Source organism: Hemitrygon akajei, chromosome 24 (genome assembly GCF_048418815.1).
Source record: "Hemitrygon akajei chromosome 24, sHemAka1.3, whole genome shotgun sequence".
Taxonomy (NCBI): Eukaryota; Metazoa; Chordata; class Chondrichthyes; order Myliobatiformes; family Dasyatidae; genus Hemitrygon; species Hemitrygon akajei.
The window spans coordinates 22,044,598-22,067,864 of NC_133147.1; the positions used below are offsets into that span (position 1 = coordinate 22,044,598).

Below are 23,267 nucleotides of genomic sequence, written 5' to 3' on the forward strand. Positions count from 1 at the left end.
CTTAAAATAAATGTTCTGTATGCGGAAACCATTTTCCACAAGGCAGCTGTGGCATTACCGTTTACCGTGTTGCTAATTTATTCACATTATTATATTTTGACCTTAAGATGATAATACATAGGAGCAAAGTTAGGCTATTCGGCCCATTGTGTCTGATTTGCAATTCCATCACGGTTGACTTATTACGTCTCTAACGCCATTCTCCTGCTTTCCTCCAATAATCTTTGACACACTGATTAATCAGGAGCCCATCAACATCTGCTTTAAATCCACCCAATGACTGCCTCCACAAACGTCTGAAGCAATGAATTGCACAGATTCACTACCATTTGCCGATAGAAATTCCTCCACATCTCTGTTCCAAACGGATGACCATCTATTGCAAGACTGAGCTGTTTGGTCCTGCACTCCCCTTCCATAGGTGACAGCCACTCCATATCCACGCTATTTAGACTCTTAAATATTGGGTAGTGTTCAATGACATTCCACCCACGTTCTAACCTTCAGCAATAAGACAAAATGTTTTTTTTCTAATTCTTTTTCCCTTCAGAGCAGCCCCTGAAACCATCCATTTCAATATTCCGTTCACCAAGTGTTTACATGCCGGGTGAGAACGTGACAGGCCAGTGTACGTTATCTTCCTTCTACCCCGGCAGTCGGATGTTCCTTCACAGAGTTGGTGAGAAGAAACCGCTCCTGTCTTTGCCAATACCGGAAAACGAAATATCGGTGAACTTCACAGTCGTCAATGCTCAGACCAAGCACTCCGGGAATTACACGTGCAGCTACGATGTAGATGTTGCAGAGTTGGTCTTCAGTTCGGAACAGAGCGATCAGCAAACAATAACCGTGAAAGGTAGGTATTTCAGTCTAACAATTCTGCAGGCAGAAGGAATTGCTTTAGTTGAGTATTTAAATGCAAGTTTAATTAGTTTAGCTTGGCGTTGTGGGAGGACGGTCTGTTCCTTGGTCGTGCTGTTCTATGTTCTGGGCTGATAAGCGGAGTTTGCCTTCAAGTATTACGCATTTGTATTTCTCTGTTAGTTGCATTAGCTTCAAACAATAAGAAACTGATAATATCTACAAGACAAATATACTTAGGACTATGCTAATGCAATCTGTAATGCATTTCTTTTTGTGCAGTACCTTATCATTAGCGGTCTTTGTTAAAAAAGTAGAAGATATTTTGAATAATTTGTATGCTTCAGACGAATGAAGAGGCTTTTTCTCAAAACGCATGAGTTAAATTCAAACACAATTAGTTATTGTATGAGAATTGTACAGCACTGAGCCACTTGCTAGTCCATTCTAGGGAAGTTTCATCTTTGAGACCCATGTATGAAAATAATCCTCCTCTGGTCTTCTTTTAATCTTTCTCCTCAGACCATGATTCTGCGTCCTCTAATTTTCAGTCTAGAAAAATTTCACTTTAGAAAAAGGAATTGTGACCATCATTGTCCCTTGTGGCTTATATATTTATGTGAGATCACCATTTAATTATCACATTTACTCTCTTAGATGGTTAAGCATTTATAACGACTGGAGAACGTCGAAAATCAATAACTCAGTAATAGCATGCAGTTAGCAAGATTAATTGCACCAAGCTAATAACCGGAAACTGCATTAATATTCTGTTCCAATAAACTGGATGCAATATGAACTGCTATGTATACATATATGTCCTTATACTGCTTAATAGCACCCTAGCCAGTGAATCACTGCCACTCTATAAATAAATTCCGACACTACTATAATATTATTTGTCATAGCAATTCATATATACCCAGTAAGTAGTCATCGGTTAACTCAAGTAAAAACATAATCAACTGGAAAATTAGAAGCTATTACCACTATGCAGTTGCGGTAATGCATTTGCTGAAACCTGTACCCGTTTCAAGTAAGTTATAGAATATTCGCTCAACACTACTTAACTCTATTATTTTTCAATATTTATTAGTTATCTCTTCTATCTTCAACACTAAATTAGCATTTAATGTTTCAAGAAACATGCAAGAATAACTGCGCTAATTTATTTTTCAGATGGGCCACCTGAGCCCGTTCTATCCACGAACAAGGATCCTCCAAGTTATCTTCCGGGCCAGGAAATAACCTTGCATTGCAGTGCGCCGATCTATTTTCAGGTTAAGAATTATTACCTGTATAAAGACGACAAAAAGAACTGCATCAGGTCGCAGGCTAGCACTGCGACGGACAGCTCCGCAGTATTCAAAATCATAGCTGAAACTAGCAATGACAGTGGTGATTACACGTGTCAGTATGAAGCCAACTCAACGGGACTGATGTACAATTCATCACACAGTGAGCCCATAAAAATCTCAGTCGTTGGTAAGTGTAACAACCTACGAAAAATAACTGCTAGAAGTTTCACCCTCACAACCGACCCGTCTTCTCAAGATCAGATCAAAGTACGAGTACTCAGATATCTCTAGATCAGAGGGTTTAAATTACCAATCAGAAATATCTTTTCTATACATTAAAAAAACACACAAGGAAGTCGGAATCCCACCGACATTGTATTTACATTGCCAGATTGGCACTTGATTGTCAAATCTAAATATCCCATTCTCATGCTGCTCAGCCGTTCATAGTGATCAAGACGTAGATAGAGTGCTGAAGAAGTCATTATGCAACCTGACCTCCATCAGTCAGCTCGTACAGTAGAGAAGATGAATTGTTATATTGCAGTTATCTAAGACAACGGTGGGGAAATATTTGGAATTTTGTGTGTAGTTCTGTTCACCCTGCTACAGAAAACATAGAGTATTATTATACTATAAAACGCGGAGAAAGATTTACCAGTCTACAGCACAGAAGGAGAGGTTTCGTTGAGTAAAGTTTTATTTAATGTAAAAAAAAAATAAAACCGTATTCTAGGAAGCCAGTCCTTGCACCAGATATCCTGGAATTTAAGATGTTACTTAGAAAAAGCGCATAAGACACGAGGGAAATAGTATCATTCCGGAGAACGTTGTCTCATTTTTTAACTGCATTGCATTTGTGGTTTCTAAATGACAATAAACTGAATCTGAATCTGATGGTGAAACAGCGTGATCGGGTGCCTCTTTCCAGGGAAGATTTGCTGAAGATAAGAAAGTGTAGCTTTAATATCACAGGTGAGAGATTTAAAATGAACATCAGGGGCAGCTTTTTCACGCAAAGGACAGTTCCTTTGTGGAATGTACAGACAGAAATAATGGTTGAAATGGTCAAATAAGCAATGCTTACAAGCCACTTAGATAGGTACATGAGCAGGAGAGGTTTATGTGACTGCCGGCCAAACGCCGGAAAATGAGACGAGCTTGCTGGGCAGAAAAGTCGGCATGGACCAGTTGAGCAGACCAATCTGATATCATGCCTTTTGATTGTGGAAGGTGGGAGCCTACAGCCCAAGCCACGTGATGGCCATTAGTGGTCAGTAATCTAAAAGGAAATAGATAATTATTTCATGACATAGGAAGGAAAAGCAAATATGTCCTAATAATAGAATTTAGAGAGCTAGGTAGATAGATGAGATTCCTGCACCGTAATTTCTGGATTGTTGCCTGTGTCACACGACAGTGAGGGGAAAAACGGGATGATTCGGCAGATTGATAGGTGGCTGAGACGCTGGTGAAGGGGCAGTGCTTCTCGAATCATTGGGATATCTTCTGTGCGATGTATGATCAGTTCAAAAGTGACGGGTTGCAATCGAACCCGAGGGGAATCAATATTTTCGCGGATAGGTTTGTTCGAGCTGTTGGGCGAGGGTGGGTGGGGGTGGTTTAAACTAATTTGGTGGGGATGGCGACCAGAGTGAAGGGTCTCAGGATAGGACAGAGGATAAAAAAGCAAAGATAGCGTATGGTAAGTCCGTCAGGAAGAGCAGGCAGATGACAGGGCATAACTGTAGCCAGCAGGGAGAGTATGCAGGGCATCAGGTACGCAAAATCAAAAAGGGTAGCAAATACGTTATGCAAAATATTATATCTCAATGCACGGAATATAAGAATATTCTTATTCTATTCTTATTATACACGGAATATAAGCCATCACTGAATCGTGGCTGAAGATGGTTGTAGCTGGGAACTAAATGTCCAAAGTTACACGTTGTAGCGGAGAAATAGGAAGTACGCAGAGGGGGTCATGTGGTTCTGTTGGTAAAGAACGGCTTCAAATTAATACAAGGATGTGACATTGAATCGGAAGATGTTGGATTCTTGTTGGTTGAGTTAAGAAACTGCAAGATCAGTTATATATACGCTTCCCAACAGTAGTTGGTATGAGGACCATTGCTGACAATAGGAAGTAGAAAAGCCTTATGAAAACGGCAAAGTTATGATAGCCAGGGGAATTTTAACTGGCAACTCAATTGGAGAAATCAGGCTGGAAATGGCCCACAAGAGAATTAGTTTGTGGAAGGCCTAGGAGATGTTTTTTTTTTTCAGAGCAGGTTGTTGTTGAGCCTACTAGGTGATCAGCTATACTGGATTGGGTATTGTGCAATGAGTCGAAGGCACTTCGGGAGATTAAGGTTAAATAATCTTTAGAAGGCATAGATCACAATATGATTGAATTCAGCTTGAAATTTGCTAGGGAAAAAAGTAAAGTCCGACGTAACAGTATTTCAGCAGAGTATCACAAATTACAGTGGTATGAGATTGCAGTTGGCCAAAAGAAATTGGAAGGAGATGCTGCAGGAATTATAGCAGAACAGCAATGGCTTGTGTTTCTGGAAAAAAAATGAGGAAGGTGCAAGATAGATGTATTCTAAAAACGCCGAAATACTCAAATGGATAAATAGATCAACTGTGGCTGACAAGGGAAGTCAAAGCTAATGTAAAAGCAAAGAGAGGGCATACACCAATGCAACAATGAGTGCAAAGATGGAAGACTGTGAAGCTTTTGAAACCCTACAGAGAAAAACTAGAAGAATAATTAGGAGGGAAACGATGAAATATGACAGCAAGCTAGCAAACTATATCAAAGTGAATAGTAAAAGCTTTTTCAAGTATGTAAAATATAAAAGAGACATGGGAGTGGATATAGGACTGCTAGAAGATGAGGCCAAGGAAATCATGAAGGACAAGGAGATGGCAGATGGTTTAAATTAGTAATTTGCAACATTCTTCATTCTGGGAGACACTAGCCCTATGTTGAGGGGTGTAAGGGAAGAGAAGTGAGTGCAGTTACTTCTACCAAGGAGAAAGGGTAATAAAAGCTGAAAGATATGTTTACATAAGTCACCCGGACCAGATGAACTACACACTAGGTTTCTGAAAGGTTTCTGGCAGAGATTGAGGGAGAATTAGCAATGGTCTTTGAAAAATCATTGGATTCTGTCATTTTGCCAGAGGACTGGAAAATTGCAATGTCACACCACTTTTGAAAAAAAGGAGGAAGGCAGCAGAAAGGAAAGGATATATCAGCGAGACTGACCTCGGTTGTTGGGATGATGTTGGAGTCAATTGTTAAGGATGAGGTTATGGAGTACTTAGTGGCATATAAGGAAAAAATATCAGCATGGTTTCCTTTAAAAAAAATCTTCCGTGACAAACCTGTAGCAATTCTTTGAGAAGATTACACGTAGGATAGATTAAAATAATGCACTGAATATTGTATAATTGAACTTTCTGAAGGCATTTGACAAGGTCTCTCTCTCTCTCTCTCTCTCTCTCTCTCTCTCTCTCTCTCTCTCTCTCTCTCTCTCTCGCTCTCTCTCTCTCTCTCACTCGATTTTCCCTTTCATAATCATCAACAATTCTTTAGGGACGCTTTCATTCTCCCCCAGGAATAAAAATACATTCTAACCAACCCTTCTCCATGACTGCGTAATTATAATCTTCATTTTCGTTCCATCATGGTTAAACCAAGTTTACAAGAATAAGTTGCTCGAGTTTTCCCATTTTTTTTCTTTCGATTATAAAACAAGGGATACTGATGGAAGTGAACCTGAAACAGTGAAGCAGTTATATTTCCATATGTCTCCACATAGGAAGCTTTTATATAAAATAAGCACCCAGGGTATCGGATGAACTGTGTGAGAATGGATCGAAGATTGTCTATCAAGTAAATGGATCCTTTTCAGACGTTGATAACTGGTATAGAGCACAGAGTTCAGTTATTGTCTCCAAGTTGTTGCCCCCATAGTGAACTACCGTATAGTGGTTGAGACAGTTACATTACCAATTTTAAAAAGACGAACAGACAGATGCATGCTGGGAAAGGATCAGAAGTCTATGGGTCATTTGCTGGGAAATCGGATGAGCTGTATAGGGCATTTCGGCTGACATGGAAGAGGTGAATTAAAGGGTCTGATTCGGTGCTGACTCTATGACACGATGAACATTAATTCATTGTGAAATGAAGAGTGTAGGATTTTTTAGTTTGCGGTGATACAACGAAGGTTTAAAGAGCCTGCTGAGTAAAGAAACTGCGATTCGCAACATGACATAGTTAAAATGAAAATACTGGCAAGGAGTGTTTAATGTCGGGAAAAGTGTGAGATCCTACATTTAGGAAAGTGAAATATGGATGAACATACTGTAAGGAAGTACAGATGTTTCAAGGTATTCGGCGCAATTAATTCTAAAAACCCACCTGCTAGTTCCAGTCTGAGTTCAAATGGCAAAGGATATTTTGGCTTTAATTGTCAGAGGTGTTGTCTTTTTAATAACATTAAAGCACCGATCTAATTATACAGAGGGTTGCAGTGGACAAAGCTAGAATACTGCGGATAACTTTAGTCTTCTTCTCCAGCAGTTTGGTAGAGCAATGTTGGCGACGTGCCAAAGGGATTCACCAGGCTAATTCAAAAAAAATGAGAACGGAGAAGATTATTCTGCTGAGCAACACAAACAAAATAGGTTGGGTAAACATTCCCTGGCTTATGAAAATGTGGGGCGAATCGATACAAATGTGTATGCTTTCATGGGGGCTGGAAAGGGTAGAATATCGTAGAAGCATTTACCAATCGGCGTGCATTTAGTAAGGGTGCATCATGACAAAGTAAGGGGTCGGCCACTTGGTTCTGAGATAAGCAGAAATATTATTTCGCACAGGGTGATAAATTAACGGAATTCTCGGCCTCTGTAAATATTAGAAAGCGTATCATAAGAAGTACTCAATGTGAACGTGTCCAAATGTTTCCTAGCTCGAGGAATAAGGCAGTGCGGCGAAGAGCACGGATGAATAGCTGAAGCCAGCATTGATCAATCCCAAGCAATCATATAAGATAGTGGAGCAAGCGGAATGGCCTGATTGGCTAGTCGTGCTCATATTTTGTTGTGTTCTTTTATACCTGAATCGCCGTGGTTAAGATCCAAGCAAATCTTGTTAGACGTAACCATGATAGATACGGCAACTAGCCGGATTATTATTTCTGCATCGCACAGGAATGTGTTGACCGAAAATAATACAAGCGGTAAGACGATAAGACATAGGAGCAGAGCCCTGAATGATCAAGAACCTATCAACATCCGCCTTAAATATATTACATGACTTGGCCCTCACAGCAGAAATTGGCATTGATTCTCCGCCTACTATTTAAAGCAGTTCCTCCTCATCTCTGTTCTTAACCGAAGGCCCTTTATCCTGAAGCTGTGGCCTCAGATCCTAGACGCTCACGTTATAGAAAATATATTCTCCACATCCACCTTGTTTAGTAACTTCAACATTAGATAGGTTTCAGCGAAATCCCCATCGTTCTTCTGAATTCCGGAGAGTACAGGTCTGGAGCAAAAAGAAAAAAACACGCCTCATACATTGAAATGTTAAATCTCAGAACCATTCTCGTAGACATCTTCTTTACTCTGTCCAATACCATCACATGACCTTCACTAGTGGTCTGACCAATATTTTTTAGCATTCGAATTGCACCCTCGCACGTATATTCTAGTCGTTTCGAAGCAAATGCTAACAGCGCATTTTGTTTTCCTTACCGCCAAGGCAACCTGCAAGTTAAACTTAAACGGAAGCTGCTCAAGTGCTCCAGTTTCTTCTCCCCACTTAGAAAGTATCCCATACCTTTACATCCTGCTCTCAAGATGCTAGAAACACACGCAGACATTATATTCCAGCTGCCCACCTCTTCGACCTTTCTCCTAACCTGTGCATTCGCAGATTCTGGTATTTATCAACACAAATTGCAGGTCCGCCTATCTTCCTATCGTCCATAACCTTGTCTACACCGCCATCAACTATGTCATCCAAATAACTGACATTTAAGGAGAAAAGCAAGGGTCAATCAGAGACCTCTATGGTAAACCATAGTCACGAACAGCTAACAAGATACGGTCCGCATTGTTCAGACTCTTTGTATCCTGCCAGACAGCCATGTTTCTATCTATGATAATATCTTTCCGGTATCACCATGGGTTCTTATTCTGTTAAGCAGCCTGGTCAAAGACAGTTGTCAAAGACTTTCTGAAAATATAAGTAAACTACATTCACTGACTCTCCTTTATGTATTCTGCCTGTTTATTTCTTAAAGGATTCCAAATGATTTGTCAGGCAAGACTTCTATCAAAGAAAGCATGCAACGTTTTTTTCTTCCACGTACTCTTAAACGTTATTCTTAATAATGGACTGCAGCATTGTCCCAGCTGCAGAGTCAGCCGAATTGACCTAAAACTTCATTTTTCCTTGCTCCTTTCCTGCTTAAAAAAGTGAATTTTCCAATCCTCTGGAACCAGATGAACCATTGGAGAATCTAGTGATCCTTGGAAGAACAAAATAGTTATCACAATTTTTTCAGCTACATCTTTCAGAACCCTGGAAAGTAGTACATCCATTCCGAATATTTTATCTACCTTCAGATCATTCAGCTTCTTAAGCACCTTCTCTTTAGTAATAGCAACCATATTCTCTTCTACTCTTCAATAATCTGGAATTTTTGGCATACTGCTCTTGTCGTCCACATTGAAGACCGACGCGAGATTTTTGTTAAGAACTTCGCCATTTATTTCTCTGCCATTACTAACTCTCCAGAGCCATTTTTGTAGTGATCCGATATGTATATTTGCCTCTGTTTTTTTTAAAAATCTATCTCAATTTCTTTGTATTCGCTTTTATAATATTAGCTAGCTTACTTTCTTATTTCATCTTTTCTCTCCCTATGGCCTTTTAGTTATTATTTAAAACCATGCAAACTACTAATTCCATCCTATTTTTTGTTACATTATATGCCTGCTATTTTGTTTTCTTCTGTCGTTTACTTCCTTTGTCAGCCACTGTTGAGCCATCCTCCCTTTAGAAGACATTCTTTTTTTGGGATGCATCAATACTACGCTCCTATATTTCTCCTGGAAACTCCAGCTATTTTACTTGGCCGTCATGCCTGCTAGTGACCCCTTCCACTCAACATTAGCCAGCTGCCCTCACTTGCCTCTGTAATTTCCATGACTCCATGGGAATGCTGATTAATACATCTGACTTTAGCTTCTCGCTCCTGAACGGCATGATGAATTCTTTCATATTATGATTACTGCGTTCTAAGGGTTCTTTTACTTAAAGCTCCATAACAAAACTGGTTCATTACACAATAACCAAACCAGAATCGCCTTTTACCTTGTGAGCGCAACCAAACGCTGCTCTGAAAAGGCGCCTCGGAGTCATGCCACAAACTCCCTCTTTTCAGATACAGAACCACCCTCTTTTACGCAATATATCTACATATTGTAATTCCCCCATGAATATCGTAACATTGTACTTATTACGTGCCTCTGCTAACAACCGTGATTAATTAACACCACACTCCAACCACTGTATATAACGCCGTCAAGGCCCTTTTTAAACTTTACATTTCCTTTACACTACCCACAAGGATTTTACATCTTCAGATACTATACTACATCATTCAAGGACCTTTTTCCCTTTTTGTTTTAACAAACAGAGCCTCCCTAGCCCTCTGCCTACATGCTTGTTTTTTCGATGCAATACCTTTCCCCGGATGTTAAGTTCCCAACTATGATCTCATTGTCAAGGTGGCAATGCACTTTGAAAGACTTCACACATAATTGCATTCACATTGCAGCAGACAATTAAACTAATACATTAAAATAATTTTGATAGAACGAACCAAGTGCACAAAAACATCTAACATATACAAGTCAGTCTGATTGAAGAGAGGAAATCAGTGGTTTTGCACATCGAACACGGATGCCCATTCAAGTGATCTGATTTCACGCTTTGAATACGTAATGGTATGGTTTCAGACACAAAAGGGAAAAAAGTTTTCCAAATGTGCCGAAGAATTATAGTTCCTCGTTCTGCTATGAAGAAATCTCCGCACAGTTGTTGCCAGAAGTCCATTCCTCACAGAGTATCCACTTGTCCGCAAAGGAATAACTTTCACAGCTAGTAATTAAATTCCGATCGATTGTTCCACGAATTAGCATTACTTTCCACAAAGACGTGGAAACTACAGAGAAATGAGTCGTTGCGGCTGACCAAATCTGGATTGCACTCTGGCAGCACTGAAGCATCCCGAGGATTCCGGCACCAATATAGCATGCCTACAGTCTACTAACCTTAACCATACTTCTTTGAAATGTAGGAGCACTTACATGGTCAGTTCTTCACGAGGAGAACGTATAAATGCTTTCAATTTGCGGCGGGAATGGTATCCCAATTAATGAATGCTATATATATTATATTATATTATTATAACGCGATTGCACTAACAGCTACGTTAATGTGCCGTTGTTATACCTAGAAAATACCTTTAAAATCATATTTTTTACTTTAAGAATATATCTTGCTAGTGACTAGAAAATTCCGAACCCATGAATTGTTTTTATCTGATTCGAAGAGTCACATTTTAGAGTTGATAATCTAATTTGATCATACATTTTGATGTTTCAGCTGATATAAAACTGAGACTGGTCAATGGACCAGACCCATGCTCTGGAAGGATTGAATGTTTTGTGAATGGAACATGGATGACCATTTGCGCTTCGTATTGGGACCTTCGGGATGCGGACGTTGCCTGCAGGCAGATGCATTGCGGATTTGCTCGGTCAGCGACGCGGAGCGGAAATTTTGGGGAAGGGGATGGGCCAGCGTGGGCGGAGAACTTCGACTGCAAAGGCACAGAGACCTATTTGTGGGTATGTCCCTATGAAACGGTTGAGCCACATTTGTGTCCCATGAAAAACGATGCTGGAGTTATTTGTTCAGGTAAGCAGCCCCCCTGAATATCAGAGCACTGTAGGGAACGCTTGTAATATTTAATTGTCTCTCTCCTCATTTATAGTCGAAATGCACGCATTGGCTAATTTATTATGTAGAGAAATGGGACGCGGAGTGTACTCCTGCTGCAACAGCCCACCCCATTTAACGTGTTGAGGATTCAGAGCAGCTCTTCTGCAAACCAGGGTTGTAACGCGACGTTATTTGAGTTACTGGCTCGTTTCTGTCAGTTTGAAACCGTATGGCCATTCTCCTCCGAGATTTCTCGTTAACAAGGCGTTTACGCCCACAGAAGTGCCACTCACTAAATTTACGTTTAGTTCACATCATTCTTTGTGAACTGTTTAGTCCGCTGTGTGTAAAAATACCAGGAGATCAGCAGTTTATAAGATACTCAAATCCACCCCACCTCCACCGCGCTTGGCACCAGCAAACATTTTGCGGTCAAAGTCACTTAAATGACAGTTCTTCCTCATTATGGTGCTTGGTCTAAAAGTATCTGAACCTCCTGATTATGTTTTATACATTAGCTTCCTGCCACTAAAGAGCCACATACTTGCATTAAGGACAGGTAGCTGCTGTTGTTCCTCTCAGCGCTTTTCGGCACATCGGGCAGCAAATTCGCCGTTTCTTTTATATTTGACCGCTTGTTTACGACCCCCAGTTGCTAGCTCAACAGAAAACGCAGCACACCTGGAAATTGTGCAAGGAGTTCGGACTTGCGACCACCCATCTGGATGTACGGGTGCCACTACAGAACCAGCCGGCTAGGTGTACAGGTGCATCGAATAAAATAATCTGTATAACTGGAGTTAATTCAGGTCATTGTAATGTGGCATCTGATAAGCTGTTCCATGTGCAGAGTCACACTCCATCAAATAGTGTTTCCGACGGTTGACTTACAGTTACAATTTATTAATTTCAACTTATCTCACTTTAGAGGAATCAAATATCTTATCTTGCCAATGTCAACTCAATTAGGTCAACACGACTCTGGCTGTTTTGATCAATCCCAACAGACGAAAATAAAGCATGATGAACTCAGCCAGTCAGGCACAATCTAGACAAATAGAACATAGCAGTACAAGAACAGTCTCTTCGCTCCACGATTTCTTCTCCGAACACGATGAGAAATTAAACTATATATTTTTTAGTAAAGATTGTGACGTCTGCAAATGGACAGTGGACATCTCCGCAGCTCATTGAGCGGTCAATAGGTCAATCCGCATGATTAAGTGTGATAGGCAGATGGAACAGGGAAGAGAGAGGTTAACGACAGACACTGAAACTTGATAGGTAATATTAAACTGGTGACGATGATGGCATCTGATAAGAAAGAAAGGTAGATCATTGAATCAAAAAGGGTAGTGTGTGTAGTTAAATAGCAGATATGGGGGAGGGGAGACTGTAAGAAAAGAATCTGCAGTAGGTGATCAGAACAAGTGAGAAAAACGACAGAAATTAAATAATTTGCTTGAAAATAGAGAATTCAATATGGATACTCTGTGAGAAAAAGTAGCTGTACTTCCAAATGCTCAGAACTGATATGGCAAACTGACAGGATCAATAGATTGAACTGGTCTGCGAATGCATACCCCATAGTGACGTTGTACGGAACTAGAAATAGTATTAGAAAGCTGTATATGATTAAACACCTCGAATAAAAATCTTGCAAGAAAGCGGCTTCGGATTTTGGGCACTATCTCATTGTTTGCTCGTTTTCCTTTTAGATCAACCGCTGAAACCACGCATTAACATGAAGAGGACGAATGGAGTATTTTCTCAAGGGGAAAACTTAACGTTGGACTGTGTTTCGCCGACATTTTACGAAGGTGCTACGTTTTACCTCTACAAAATCGGCCAGCCTGCCTACGTCAAATCCATGAAAGCAGCAGCGAAATCGAATGGAGTCACGTTTGTCATCACACAAATCAACACTGGGGACGAAGGCTTCTACACTTGCAGATATCAGGTGGAAAGAGATGGAAGACGGTATACGTCCGATGAAAGTGATCAAGTACAAGTCATTGTGATAGGTATTTCTACTTCTAAATAGTCAGAACGGTACAGGAAGGGGAAGTGAGAGAATTCTGTGTTAAGTGTTGGCACAGTCGTGTAGCAGTTAGCGTATCGCCATGACAGCGCCACCGACCCGGGTTCAATTCCGTCACCGTCTCTGAGGAGTTGATACATATCTGGTCACCGATTTATAGGAAAGATGTCAACAAAATAGAGAGAGTACAGAGAAGATTTACTAGAATGATACCTGGGTTTCAGCACCTAGGTTACAGGGAAAGATTGAACCAGTTAAGTCTTTATTCTTTGGAGCATACAAAGTTGGGGGGGGGGGGAGGCTTGATAGAGGTATTTAAAATTATGAGGGCGATAGAGTTGACGTGGATAGGCTTTTACCATTGAGAGTAGGGGAGGTTCAAACAAAAGGACGTGAGTTGAAAGTTAGGGGCAAAAGTTTAAGGGTAACACCAGGGGGAATTTCTTTACTCATAGAGTGGTAGCTGTGTAGAACGAGCTTCCAGTAGAAGTGGTAGAGGCAGGTTCGGTATTGTCATTTAAAGTAAAATTGGATAGGTATATGGACAGGAAAGGAATGGAGGGTTATGGGCTGAGTGCCGGTCAGTGGGACTAGGTGAGAGTAAGCGTTCGGCATGGACTAGAAGCGCCGAGATGGCCTGTTTCCGTGCTGTAATTGTTATATGGTTATATGGTTATATCCTCGTGACCGCGAACTTTTCCTCACACAATCCAAATACGTCCATATTGGTTGGTTAACAGCCCGCATAGGTGGCCTGGACTCCTTGGCCAAGAAAGACTTGTTCCCGTACTACATCTCTGAATAAATGAAAAATAACACATCTACCCCGCATTTTTTTTTTTGGGGGGGGGGGGGGAGAGTGCAGGAATATAGTTCACAAATTCAGAATGCAAGGAGGTCAGAGATGGGTATGAACATCTTCAGCCAGAGAGCGGCGAATTTCTGGAGCTCATTGCTATAGACGGTAGTGGAGGTTAAGTTCTTTGAGCATACTGACAACGGACGTTGAGAGCTACTTGATAAGTAAAGGCATCAAAAGTGAAGGGGCGAAGGCAAGAAAACAGGGTTGAAAGTGATAATAGGTCAGCAGGTGGCCTAATTCTGCTCGCATGTTTTATAGTATGATAGTTCTAAATATACAAAATAGATGTGACAAATAAATAGTGCACTTTGGTTATTCTTCAGTTAACAATGAGCTTAAGGTAGAGATGGAGACACGTACAAAATTGTTTTAGATCATCCAACGGAATACATGCTTACGAACCCTGTATTAACGCAGGAAAGACATGCAGTAAGACAGAACTCCTTGTTTTTTTGGTCAGGGGGATTTATTGCACAATGTGCATGTCACTCGCACGGGGTTGTGTTAGAACGATTCTATTTTTAAAATGTTCTGTTTCAGTGCATGCATTGTCATCTTGATCCATTAACACGATTAAGGGATATTCTTATAAGTGATGTGAACGCTTCTGACAACAAGGCTATCTCTCCCTCAGCTCAGCGTCTGTTAATGTTAGCTATAAGGCATTTTTTCTTGAACCATGTGAGATAATGCTGTATAGAGGACACGACGTAGCCGTTCAATACGTAAGCTGCCTTTTTCACCAGGTGGAGACAAACAAGTCAATAGATGTTTACCAATCATTATGAATGTACATACATTTGCATATCACTTTGCTGCTTTCCTCTTGCTCTTGTCCTTATCTTCCATGTAAAGTTAGTGGGTAACAGATTTTGCAAATGACCACTGATGGATGGGCAAGTTAAGAGCCCCTGTCGTGCCACCCACAAAATCTACTATCTCCAGCAGTGCAATAGTGTTTCAGTTTTGTTCTTCGTCTATCATTTCTATGCATAATCCTCTGTTCAAAATTGAAATTAGGTCTTTGGGGAAATTAGGGCTTTTCAAAGTTCAAAGTACATTCATAATTAAAGTACACATATCTCACTATCCACGACCCTGGGAAACATTGTCTTGCAGTCATACTTAACAATTCAATAGAATAATAACCATAAAATAATCAATGAATGACTGTACCAACGAGTGTTCAGCAACTGTGCAACAGGCAAAAATCTGTGCAAATACAAAAAGAAAGAAATAAAAACAAAAATAAATAAACAATGAATATCGAGAACATGAGAAAAAGAAGTCTTGAAAGAAAGTACATACTTTTTGGGAACATGTGAGGCAAATTAAATTAAATGACGGTAGCCCATTTGGTCAAGAGTATGATGGCTGAGGGGTAATAACTTCTTATTAACCTGATTGTGTGGGTTCTGAGGTACCTGGTAGCAGCAACGAGAATGTATGTCCTTTGTTGAGGGTTTCCATGATGATGTATGCTGTCTTCGTACGATAGCGTTACGTGTAGATATGCTCAATGGTGAGTAGGGCCTTAACACTCATGGGCTTTGCAATATCCATCAAATTTTATCGGACTTCCCCTTCAAGGGCATTAAGACCAGCGATATGGAAGCAGAATTGGGCCAGTGAGCCCATCGAATCTCCTTCCACATTTCATCATGTCTGATCCATTTTCCCTCTGAGCCCCAATCTCCAACTTATTCCCCGTATCCTTTCATGCCCTGACCAATCAAGAATCTATCAACCTTTGACTTAAATACAGCCACCTATGGCAAACAAATTCCACAGATTCATCACATTCTGCCAAAAGAATTTTCTCTCTCTCTCTCCGGTCTAAAATGATGCCCCATTATTCTTTGCTGTATCCTGTGGTCCAGAGTCTCCCATGATACAAAACATCCGCTCCGCATCCCCTTCAATCAGGCATTTCAGTATTAGATAGGTTTTTCTTTGGTCTCCCATCATTCTTCAAAATTCTAGTGAATACATGCCCAGAGTCATCAACCGCTCTTCATATGATAAGCTGTTCGGTTCTGCGATGATTTTCGTGAAACTTGTTTGAACCTGCTTCACTGTTAAAACATCGTTTCGAAGATAACGAGAACTACACTGCACAAAATACTCCAAGTAAGGCCTCACTAGTGCTTTGTAAAGCCTCAGTGCTACTTCTTTGTTTTTTTGTTCTGGTCCACTGTGAAGGACCAGGGTAAGCATAAAAATGGGAGAGCAGGTAAAGGTGAATAAATAGGGGCTTTATTACCCAAAATGTTTACAAACTCAACAGAACTGTTCTAGAGTCCAAACTTGAATCAGCTAAACAGAACAGAACTTGGTTACAACGACATAGTAAATACTCCTCAAACCAACAGACACCACTCATCTCCTGACTGTGGGTTTATATTCGATGCTGGCCAGTTCATAGTACATTGCAGGGGAGAGAAACCGTTCCTCTCCTTAAAAAAGATACGGCATAAATGAAGCAGCTCCAGAGAACACCCCTCTGGACGGAGCAGAATGGCACAATCCAGTTATCCAGTTATCCAGCCCCATCTTCTTAGGCTGGTGTAATGCAACCGCTCAGTCGTTTAGCAGATTATTAGGAGGATGGTCGGCTGTAGGACACTTTAATATGCCCAGTTGATGGTGTGGCTGGTAATTGCCTTCTTCACCACAGACTCATCCTGCAAATTAACTTTTAGAGAATCCTGCACACCGACTCCCATTTATTTGCGCCTCAGAGTTTTGATTTTTCTTATTTTAGAAAATAGTCTATGCTTTTATATCCTTCTTCAAAAGTGCAAGCCATACTCTTCCTGATATTTTATTCCATCTTTAATTTCATTGTTCATTCTCCTAATATGTTTCACCTTCTGTAGCCTCTCTCAATATTCGAAACCTATTTTCGTCCCCAAATTTTGCAAGAAAGCCATCAGTTCAGTCATCCAAGTCATTCACGTCATGTAAAAAGATATGTGGTTCCAACAGAGACCAGTTGTCACCGGCAGGGAACCAGAAAATGTTCCATTTCTGTACACACGTTACATCTCGCCAATCAACCACTGCTTTATGCATGCTATCCTTGCTCCTGCAATACCATTTCTCTTAATATGTTTGGCAGCCCTTCCAAAGTTCCAAAGTTCCTTCCAAACTTTTTTTTTCCTGAAAATACAAGTACAGAACATCTACCGATTCTTCGTTATCGATCCTGTTTGTTATTTCTTCAAATAATTCCAACAGCTTTTTCAGTCAAGATTTTCCCTTGAAGAAACCATGGTGACTACGGCCTATTCGTTCATGTGCCTCCAGATGCCCCGATACCACATTGTTAACCATCGACACAAACGTATCCTTAACCACTGCTGTCAGACAAATTGTCCCATAATGTACTGCCTTCAAGATGGGAGTGACATTTGCAATTTCCCAGACTTCTAGAACCATTCCAGAACAAGTGATTCTTGAAAGATCTGTCCTAATACCTCTAAAACGTCTTAACCCGCCTCTTTCAGAATCCGAGGATGTTCACCTCTGGACTTTTTAGCTTCAAAGAACCTTCTTCACACACTTCACACAGTTGTGACCCCATAACACTCCTGCACTTACAGCATATAATTTCCCCCACAGTGAAGAATGCTGCAAAATACTTCTTGAGTTCGTCCGCAATTTTATTACACCCCATTACCGTTACACCCCAGTATCGTTTTCCAACGGAACGATATCCACTCTCGCCTGATTTTTACACTTTCTGTATCTTACTTTTGGTAAACTCTTTAATATAATTGGCTAGCTTACTTCCGTATTCCATCTTTTCCTACTTAATGACTATTTTTAGTTGCATTCTGTTGGATCTTGAAAACTCCTAATCCTCTAATTTGCCTCCAATTGTTGCCCTGTCATATGTCCTCTCTTTGCCTTTTATGTTGGTTTTAATTTCTCTTGTTACCCATGGCTGTGTCCTCTTTCTTTTAGAATAGTTCAGCCTTTTGCGATGTATATATCCTGGGCCTTATGAATTGCTTGCTGGATTTCCAGCAATTGCTATCTGCCATCGTCCCTACCAGTGTTTTTCCCAATCAGTGTTGTCCAACTCCACTCTCATGCTTCTGTTATTCCCTTTGCTCCACTGAATACTGAAACATCTTATTTTAGCTTGTGCTCAAATTCAAGGGTGAATTATGTTAGAGTCTCTTCACTTGACCCTACGAATTATTTTACCTTAATCTCTTCAGTCATTTACAGCTCATTATACGACACCCAATTCAGAATAGCTGATCCCCTAGCTAGCGCAACTACCAGCTACTCTAAACAGGCATCTAGTAGTCATTCTAACCTTCCCTCCCTTGGGATCCAGCTCCAAACTGATATTCCAATTCACCTGCATATTTAAATCCCCCTAAGTGCGTCGATACATTTCCCTTTTGGCATGCATTATCTGTCTACTTACAAACCACATCCTTTCCACTGTTTGGGGCTCTGCATATAACTACGAACAGGGTTGTTTTACCCTTGCGGTTCCTTAACTCTATCCAATACGATTCAACAACTTCTGACACCATGCTAGCCCCTTCTAATGATTTGAATTCACTTTATTTTTACCAACAGAGCCACGCCACCGCTTCTACCTAGCTGCTTGTTGTTTCGACACAATGCGTATCCTTGATGTTAAACTCCCAGCTATAATCGTCTTTCAGCCATACTTTAATGATTGTCACAGCATTTTTGAATGCCAATTTGTAACTGTGGTACAAGTTCATCTACATTATTACGCACACTGACTGTTTTCAAATACAACATCTTCAATGCTGTATCCACCTGTTTTGATTCGTTCGCCCTTCAATAAACAACTCATTCTGTTAACTGCAATTTTGCCCTAACACCAGTTCCTCCTTCCTAGTACTCTCACTACACACTGGGTCTATTTGTAAACCAAACCTTCATCCGCAGCACTATCACGCCAGTTCATGCACCATCTCAGATTACTTCCAGAAAAGCTTAAACCTGACAGCACGGTATTGCTGTCCCTCCGGTTCAGATGTAACCGTCGCTTTTGTTCAGGACATACCATCCCATTAATCCATTAAGACGAGCCGGTTCCCCCAGTTCATCAAGCCCGCATTTAGCTGCCAAATTAATCTATTGTCACTTTCACTGGCACATGGCACAGGCAGCAATCCAGAGACTACTACATTCCAGGCTCTCTTTTTTTTTCAGCTTCTTCCAAGCTCACTAAAATCTCTCTTGAAGGTTGACCCACCTTTTCTACCGATGTCATTGGTGTCAATACATACTCTGGCCAGCTCATCTTTGCCCTTTCAGAATGCCATCAATCCACTTCGTGACATCCCGGATCATGGCACCTGGGAGGCAACGGACTATCTACGTGTCTCCATCCCATCCACAAAATTTCGTTTCTAACTATGGAATCTCTGAACGCTTCTCTGCTCTTCTGAGCCACAGCACCAGACTTAGCGTCAGAAATCCGGTCACTGTGCCACCCACCACCACCCCGCTCAAGCAGGACGTCGGCCTAAACAGTATCTCAACTGATGAACTTTCAGTTGAGGGAATCCGTCGCAGGCGTACTCTGGAGTTTCAGTGCATTTTCCTGCCTTCTACCTGTCTTCTAAAACGTAGGCGTAGCTACCTTCCTGTTGATCCTATCTATTCACCACTCATTCTCGCCTATGAACCGAAGGTCGTGGACCTCCAACTCCTGTTCCTTACTCCGTTCTCTCAGGAGCTGCAGTTCAGTGTTCGCGGTGCAGATGCGTATTTTCTGGAGACTGCAGTGCTCCTGGGATTCCCAGATCTCAGCGCAAACACTGACTCAGGAGCCATCCTCACTAACAGGCGAGGAATGAACAAATAAGAACAAAAACACCAGCTTACCAGATACTTTACATTGCCTAGGCATGATGATCCAAAGCTACTCTAAACAGTGGCACACTCAAACGTATGGCCGTTCCGTATGCGCTTGCGTTATTTTTAATCGCCCTTTTTAATGAATCCCGTTCGGTGACTGGTTGCAGTGCAAGTGATAGAAACTGCCGCTGCTCTGCCTTTTAAATATATTTGGCATTGGTGTTTCCATATAAGTTTGTGATGCAGCCAGTCAATATACTTTCCACGACACACATAGCGAATATATTCAAAAGTTTAGATATAATTTCGAATGTTCACAAACTTCAAGGAAGTGGTGGTGGTGTCGTGGTTTCTTCGTAATTACATTTACGTGCTGGTAGTAGGACAGGTCGTCTGAAATAGTAACACCGAGGAATATTAAGTTGTTGACACTCCCTCACTCTGATTTCCCAAGAAATCAGATTCTTTCTCTTGGAGTTAATAAACAGCTGTTTAGCCTTGCTGTCACTGAGCAAGTTGTAGTTCTTATGACACCACTCAACCAGATTTTAAATTTTAGTATTATATTTTCATTCACCGCCTCCTTTAATTCGATCAACGACAGTGATGTCTTCTGCAAACCTGAATAAGCATCGGATCAGTGCTGAACCACATCCTTGTGGTGCACCTGTGTTGATGGAGATCGTGAAGGAGATGTTGTTGCTAATCCGAACTGAATGAGGTCTGCAAGTCAGGAAACCCGGGACCTAATCGCACAAGGAGATATTGAGCCTAAAGTTTTGGAGCATAATGATTCGTTTTGGATACTGAGTGGTAGTCGATGAAGTCCAGGTGTTCCAGGGTTGAGTAAAGAGCCAGTGATAGTGCATCCACTGTGTGACCTTAGGCAAATTGGAGAGGATCTAACTCACCTCTCAGGCTGCAGTTGATATGCTTCATCGCTAGCATCTCAAAGAATTTCATCAGTACAGCTGGATGATATTCATCGCGTAGTTCGCCACGCTCTTCACAGGCAGTAGTATATTTGTAGCATGTGTGGTGCAGATGAGTATTTTAGACTTCGGAAGCGAGAGGTCACAAATCCAGCCAGTTGATCAGCCCAGGTCATTCTTATTATATCTCGTAGTTTACGTGGGTTCACCCTCCTGAATGCAGCTTGCACTTCGTCCTCATGGACTGAGATCACAGGAACATCGGGATTTGTGATAGTTCGTGATGGTTCGTCCATTTTCTACGGCCAAATCGAACAGAGAACGCATTGAGTTCATCTGCAATTAAAGCCCAGTTGTTGCTTATGTTGCTTGAATTAACTTTACAGCAGGTGATAGCATTCAAGACCTGCCACATCTGTCGAGCATCCTTCGATGATACAAGTTTACTGCGGATTTGCCACTTGATCAGTGAGATGGCTCTCTGGAGGTCGTACGTGGACCTCTTTTATCGTTCTTGGTCACTAGTCCTGAATGATTCTAATCTGATTCTCAACAGATTACGGTTCCTATTGTTCAGGCAGGGCTTCTGATTGTGGAAGACTACGAATGATTTTTGTGGGAACACACTCGTCTACAACTGCTTTAATAATGTCCACAACATTAATGGTGTAATTTTCAGATCCACTACGGCTGGGTCCATGGCTTAAAGCAATTGCATAGCAATCTGTCTACAGCGACGAGCTGCGAGCACGTAAGTGGAATTCTGAAGAAAGCAAGAGACTACCACCACTTCCTTAAAAGTCTGTGAACATTCGAAATTACATCCAAACCTTTGAATACTTTCTATAGCAGAAGGACCACCAAGTGATCCAATTTACTGAAATGCTGTCTAGTCAAGGAACAAGGGAGAGGATCTATTAACAGCGTCGCGGTGCATGGTTCAGAATTTTAGTTTGGTATTCCCGTGGCCAGAGAGTAATGTTTTACACAATGGAATGCGCTTATTACAGGAAGAACAGTAGCAAATATACATAGTTGTTGAGCTCAGATAAAATAAGGTGTGAGGGTTATATTATGAAACATGGCTGATGTGTCGGCATTGGGGTAACAAGGCATTACATATGCTGGAATCTGGAGCCTCCTGCAAATGACTGGACTGAGTTCCTCCAACTCTTTATGTGCGGCTCTGTGTCGAAATATCTTTTTTGCAAAGAGGTAACGTGTTTCTTCAGAGTCATCACTATACTGACTAACCGTTGAATAAGGGTAACTAATACTTACATTTTATTTTTTCCTCCTCACCAGATAAACCACCAAAGCCAAAAGTGGAAATGTTGAGGTCATCTGGCGTATTCTCAATAGGCGAGACGGTGGGTGTCAGGTGCTCGGCGCAAAGTGCCTACATAGGTGTGACTTTTATCCTGTCCAAGGTGGAAAACAGTGCCTATGTCACCGCAGCCGTTGCGAAGACACCGGGATTCTCCAGGATTTTGTACCTTAAAGACATACGGCCCAAAGACCAGGGAGATTATATTTGCGTGTACCAAATTAAAAGATCGGGGAAGCTATATAACTCAACCCAGAGTGACCGAACAAGACTGACTGTATCTAGTAAGTGCTATGAATTTTCTTCGAGGTACGAATGGCTATGATATATTACGAGGGGTCATTGATATGTTCGTTGCCTAACGTAGAATGAGTCAATTTTAGAAAACCTAGCACATTTATTTTTTCAACATAGTCCCCTCCTACATTTACACACTTAGTCCAGCGGTCGTGGAGCATACGAATCTTGGACCTCCAGAAAGTGTCTACAGATATGTCATTGATAAGTTCGTGGCCTAAGGTAGAAAGAGATGAGTTATACAGCTCATATAGTCGCATGCGCATGCAGGTCCACTCTTTGAGTGATTATACAGAAAGTTTGAAGTTGATAACTAATCTCCTTCTCCCTTAGGCCACGAACATATGAATCACCACTCATAAAGTGAACACCAAATTATAGTTAAATATTTGACGAATATGGGAGAAATGAGTCAATGATAACCGATAATATTTTAAGAAATGCGGCATGTTCATGCAACCATTAGTCATTGATTTTTTTTAGTATTGGGCGCTACCTGCCAGTAAGTTGATCTATGTGACATGAACATAATGTTGAACAAGGATCTCAGCGACAGAATGCTTACCACTTGTTCTTTCCCCTAAGTACGGTGGAATATTTACACAGCCTGGCCACAATAGTTTAGATATAGGAACAGATTGAGCGCAATCGACACTGAAGTGCTTGCACATTCTAATAGCGTGTAACGTGTTTCCCGTTAGAACAAATTGGTCTGCAGTTTCTCAGAATTAACCCTCCTCCCCATCC

General features: G+C 41.1%; 1 protein-coding gene across 3 annotated transcripts in view; it reads left to right on the forward strand.

Moving 5' to 3' along the window:
• Positions 1–23,267, forward strand: part of LOC140715956 (scavenger receptor cysteine-rich domain-containing protein DMBT1-like) — an 80,285-nt gene that overhangs the window by 25,870 nt on the left and 31,148 nt on the right. For all 3 annotated transcript variants that reach the window (XM_073028553.1, XM_073028555.1, XM_073028554.1), the window contains exons 8-12: positions 551–856; positions 2,041–2,346; positions 10,861–11,175; positions 12,918–13,223; positions 22,202–22,507. In XM_073028553.1, coding sequence (XP_072884654.1) covers positions 551–856; positions 2,041–2,346; positions 10,861–11,175; positions 12,918–13,223; positions 22,202–22,507 — 1,539 coding nt within the window. The remainder of the gene's footprint in view (positions 1–550; positions 857–2,040; positions 2,347–10,860; positions 11,176–12,917; positions 13,224–22,201; positions 22,508–23,267) is intronic.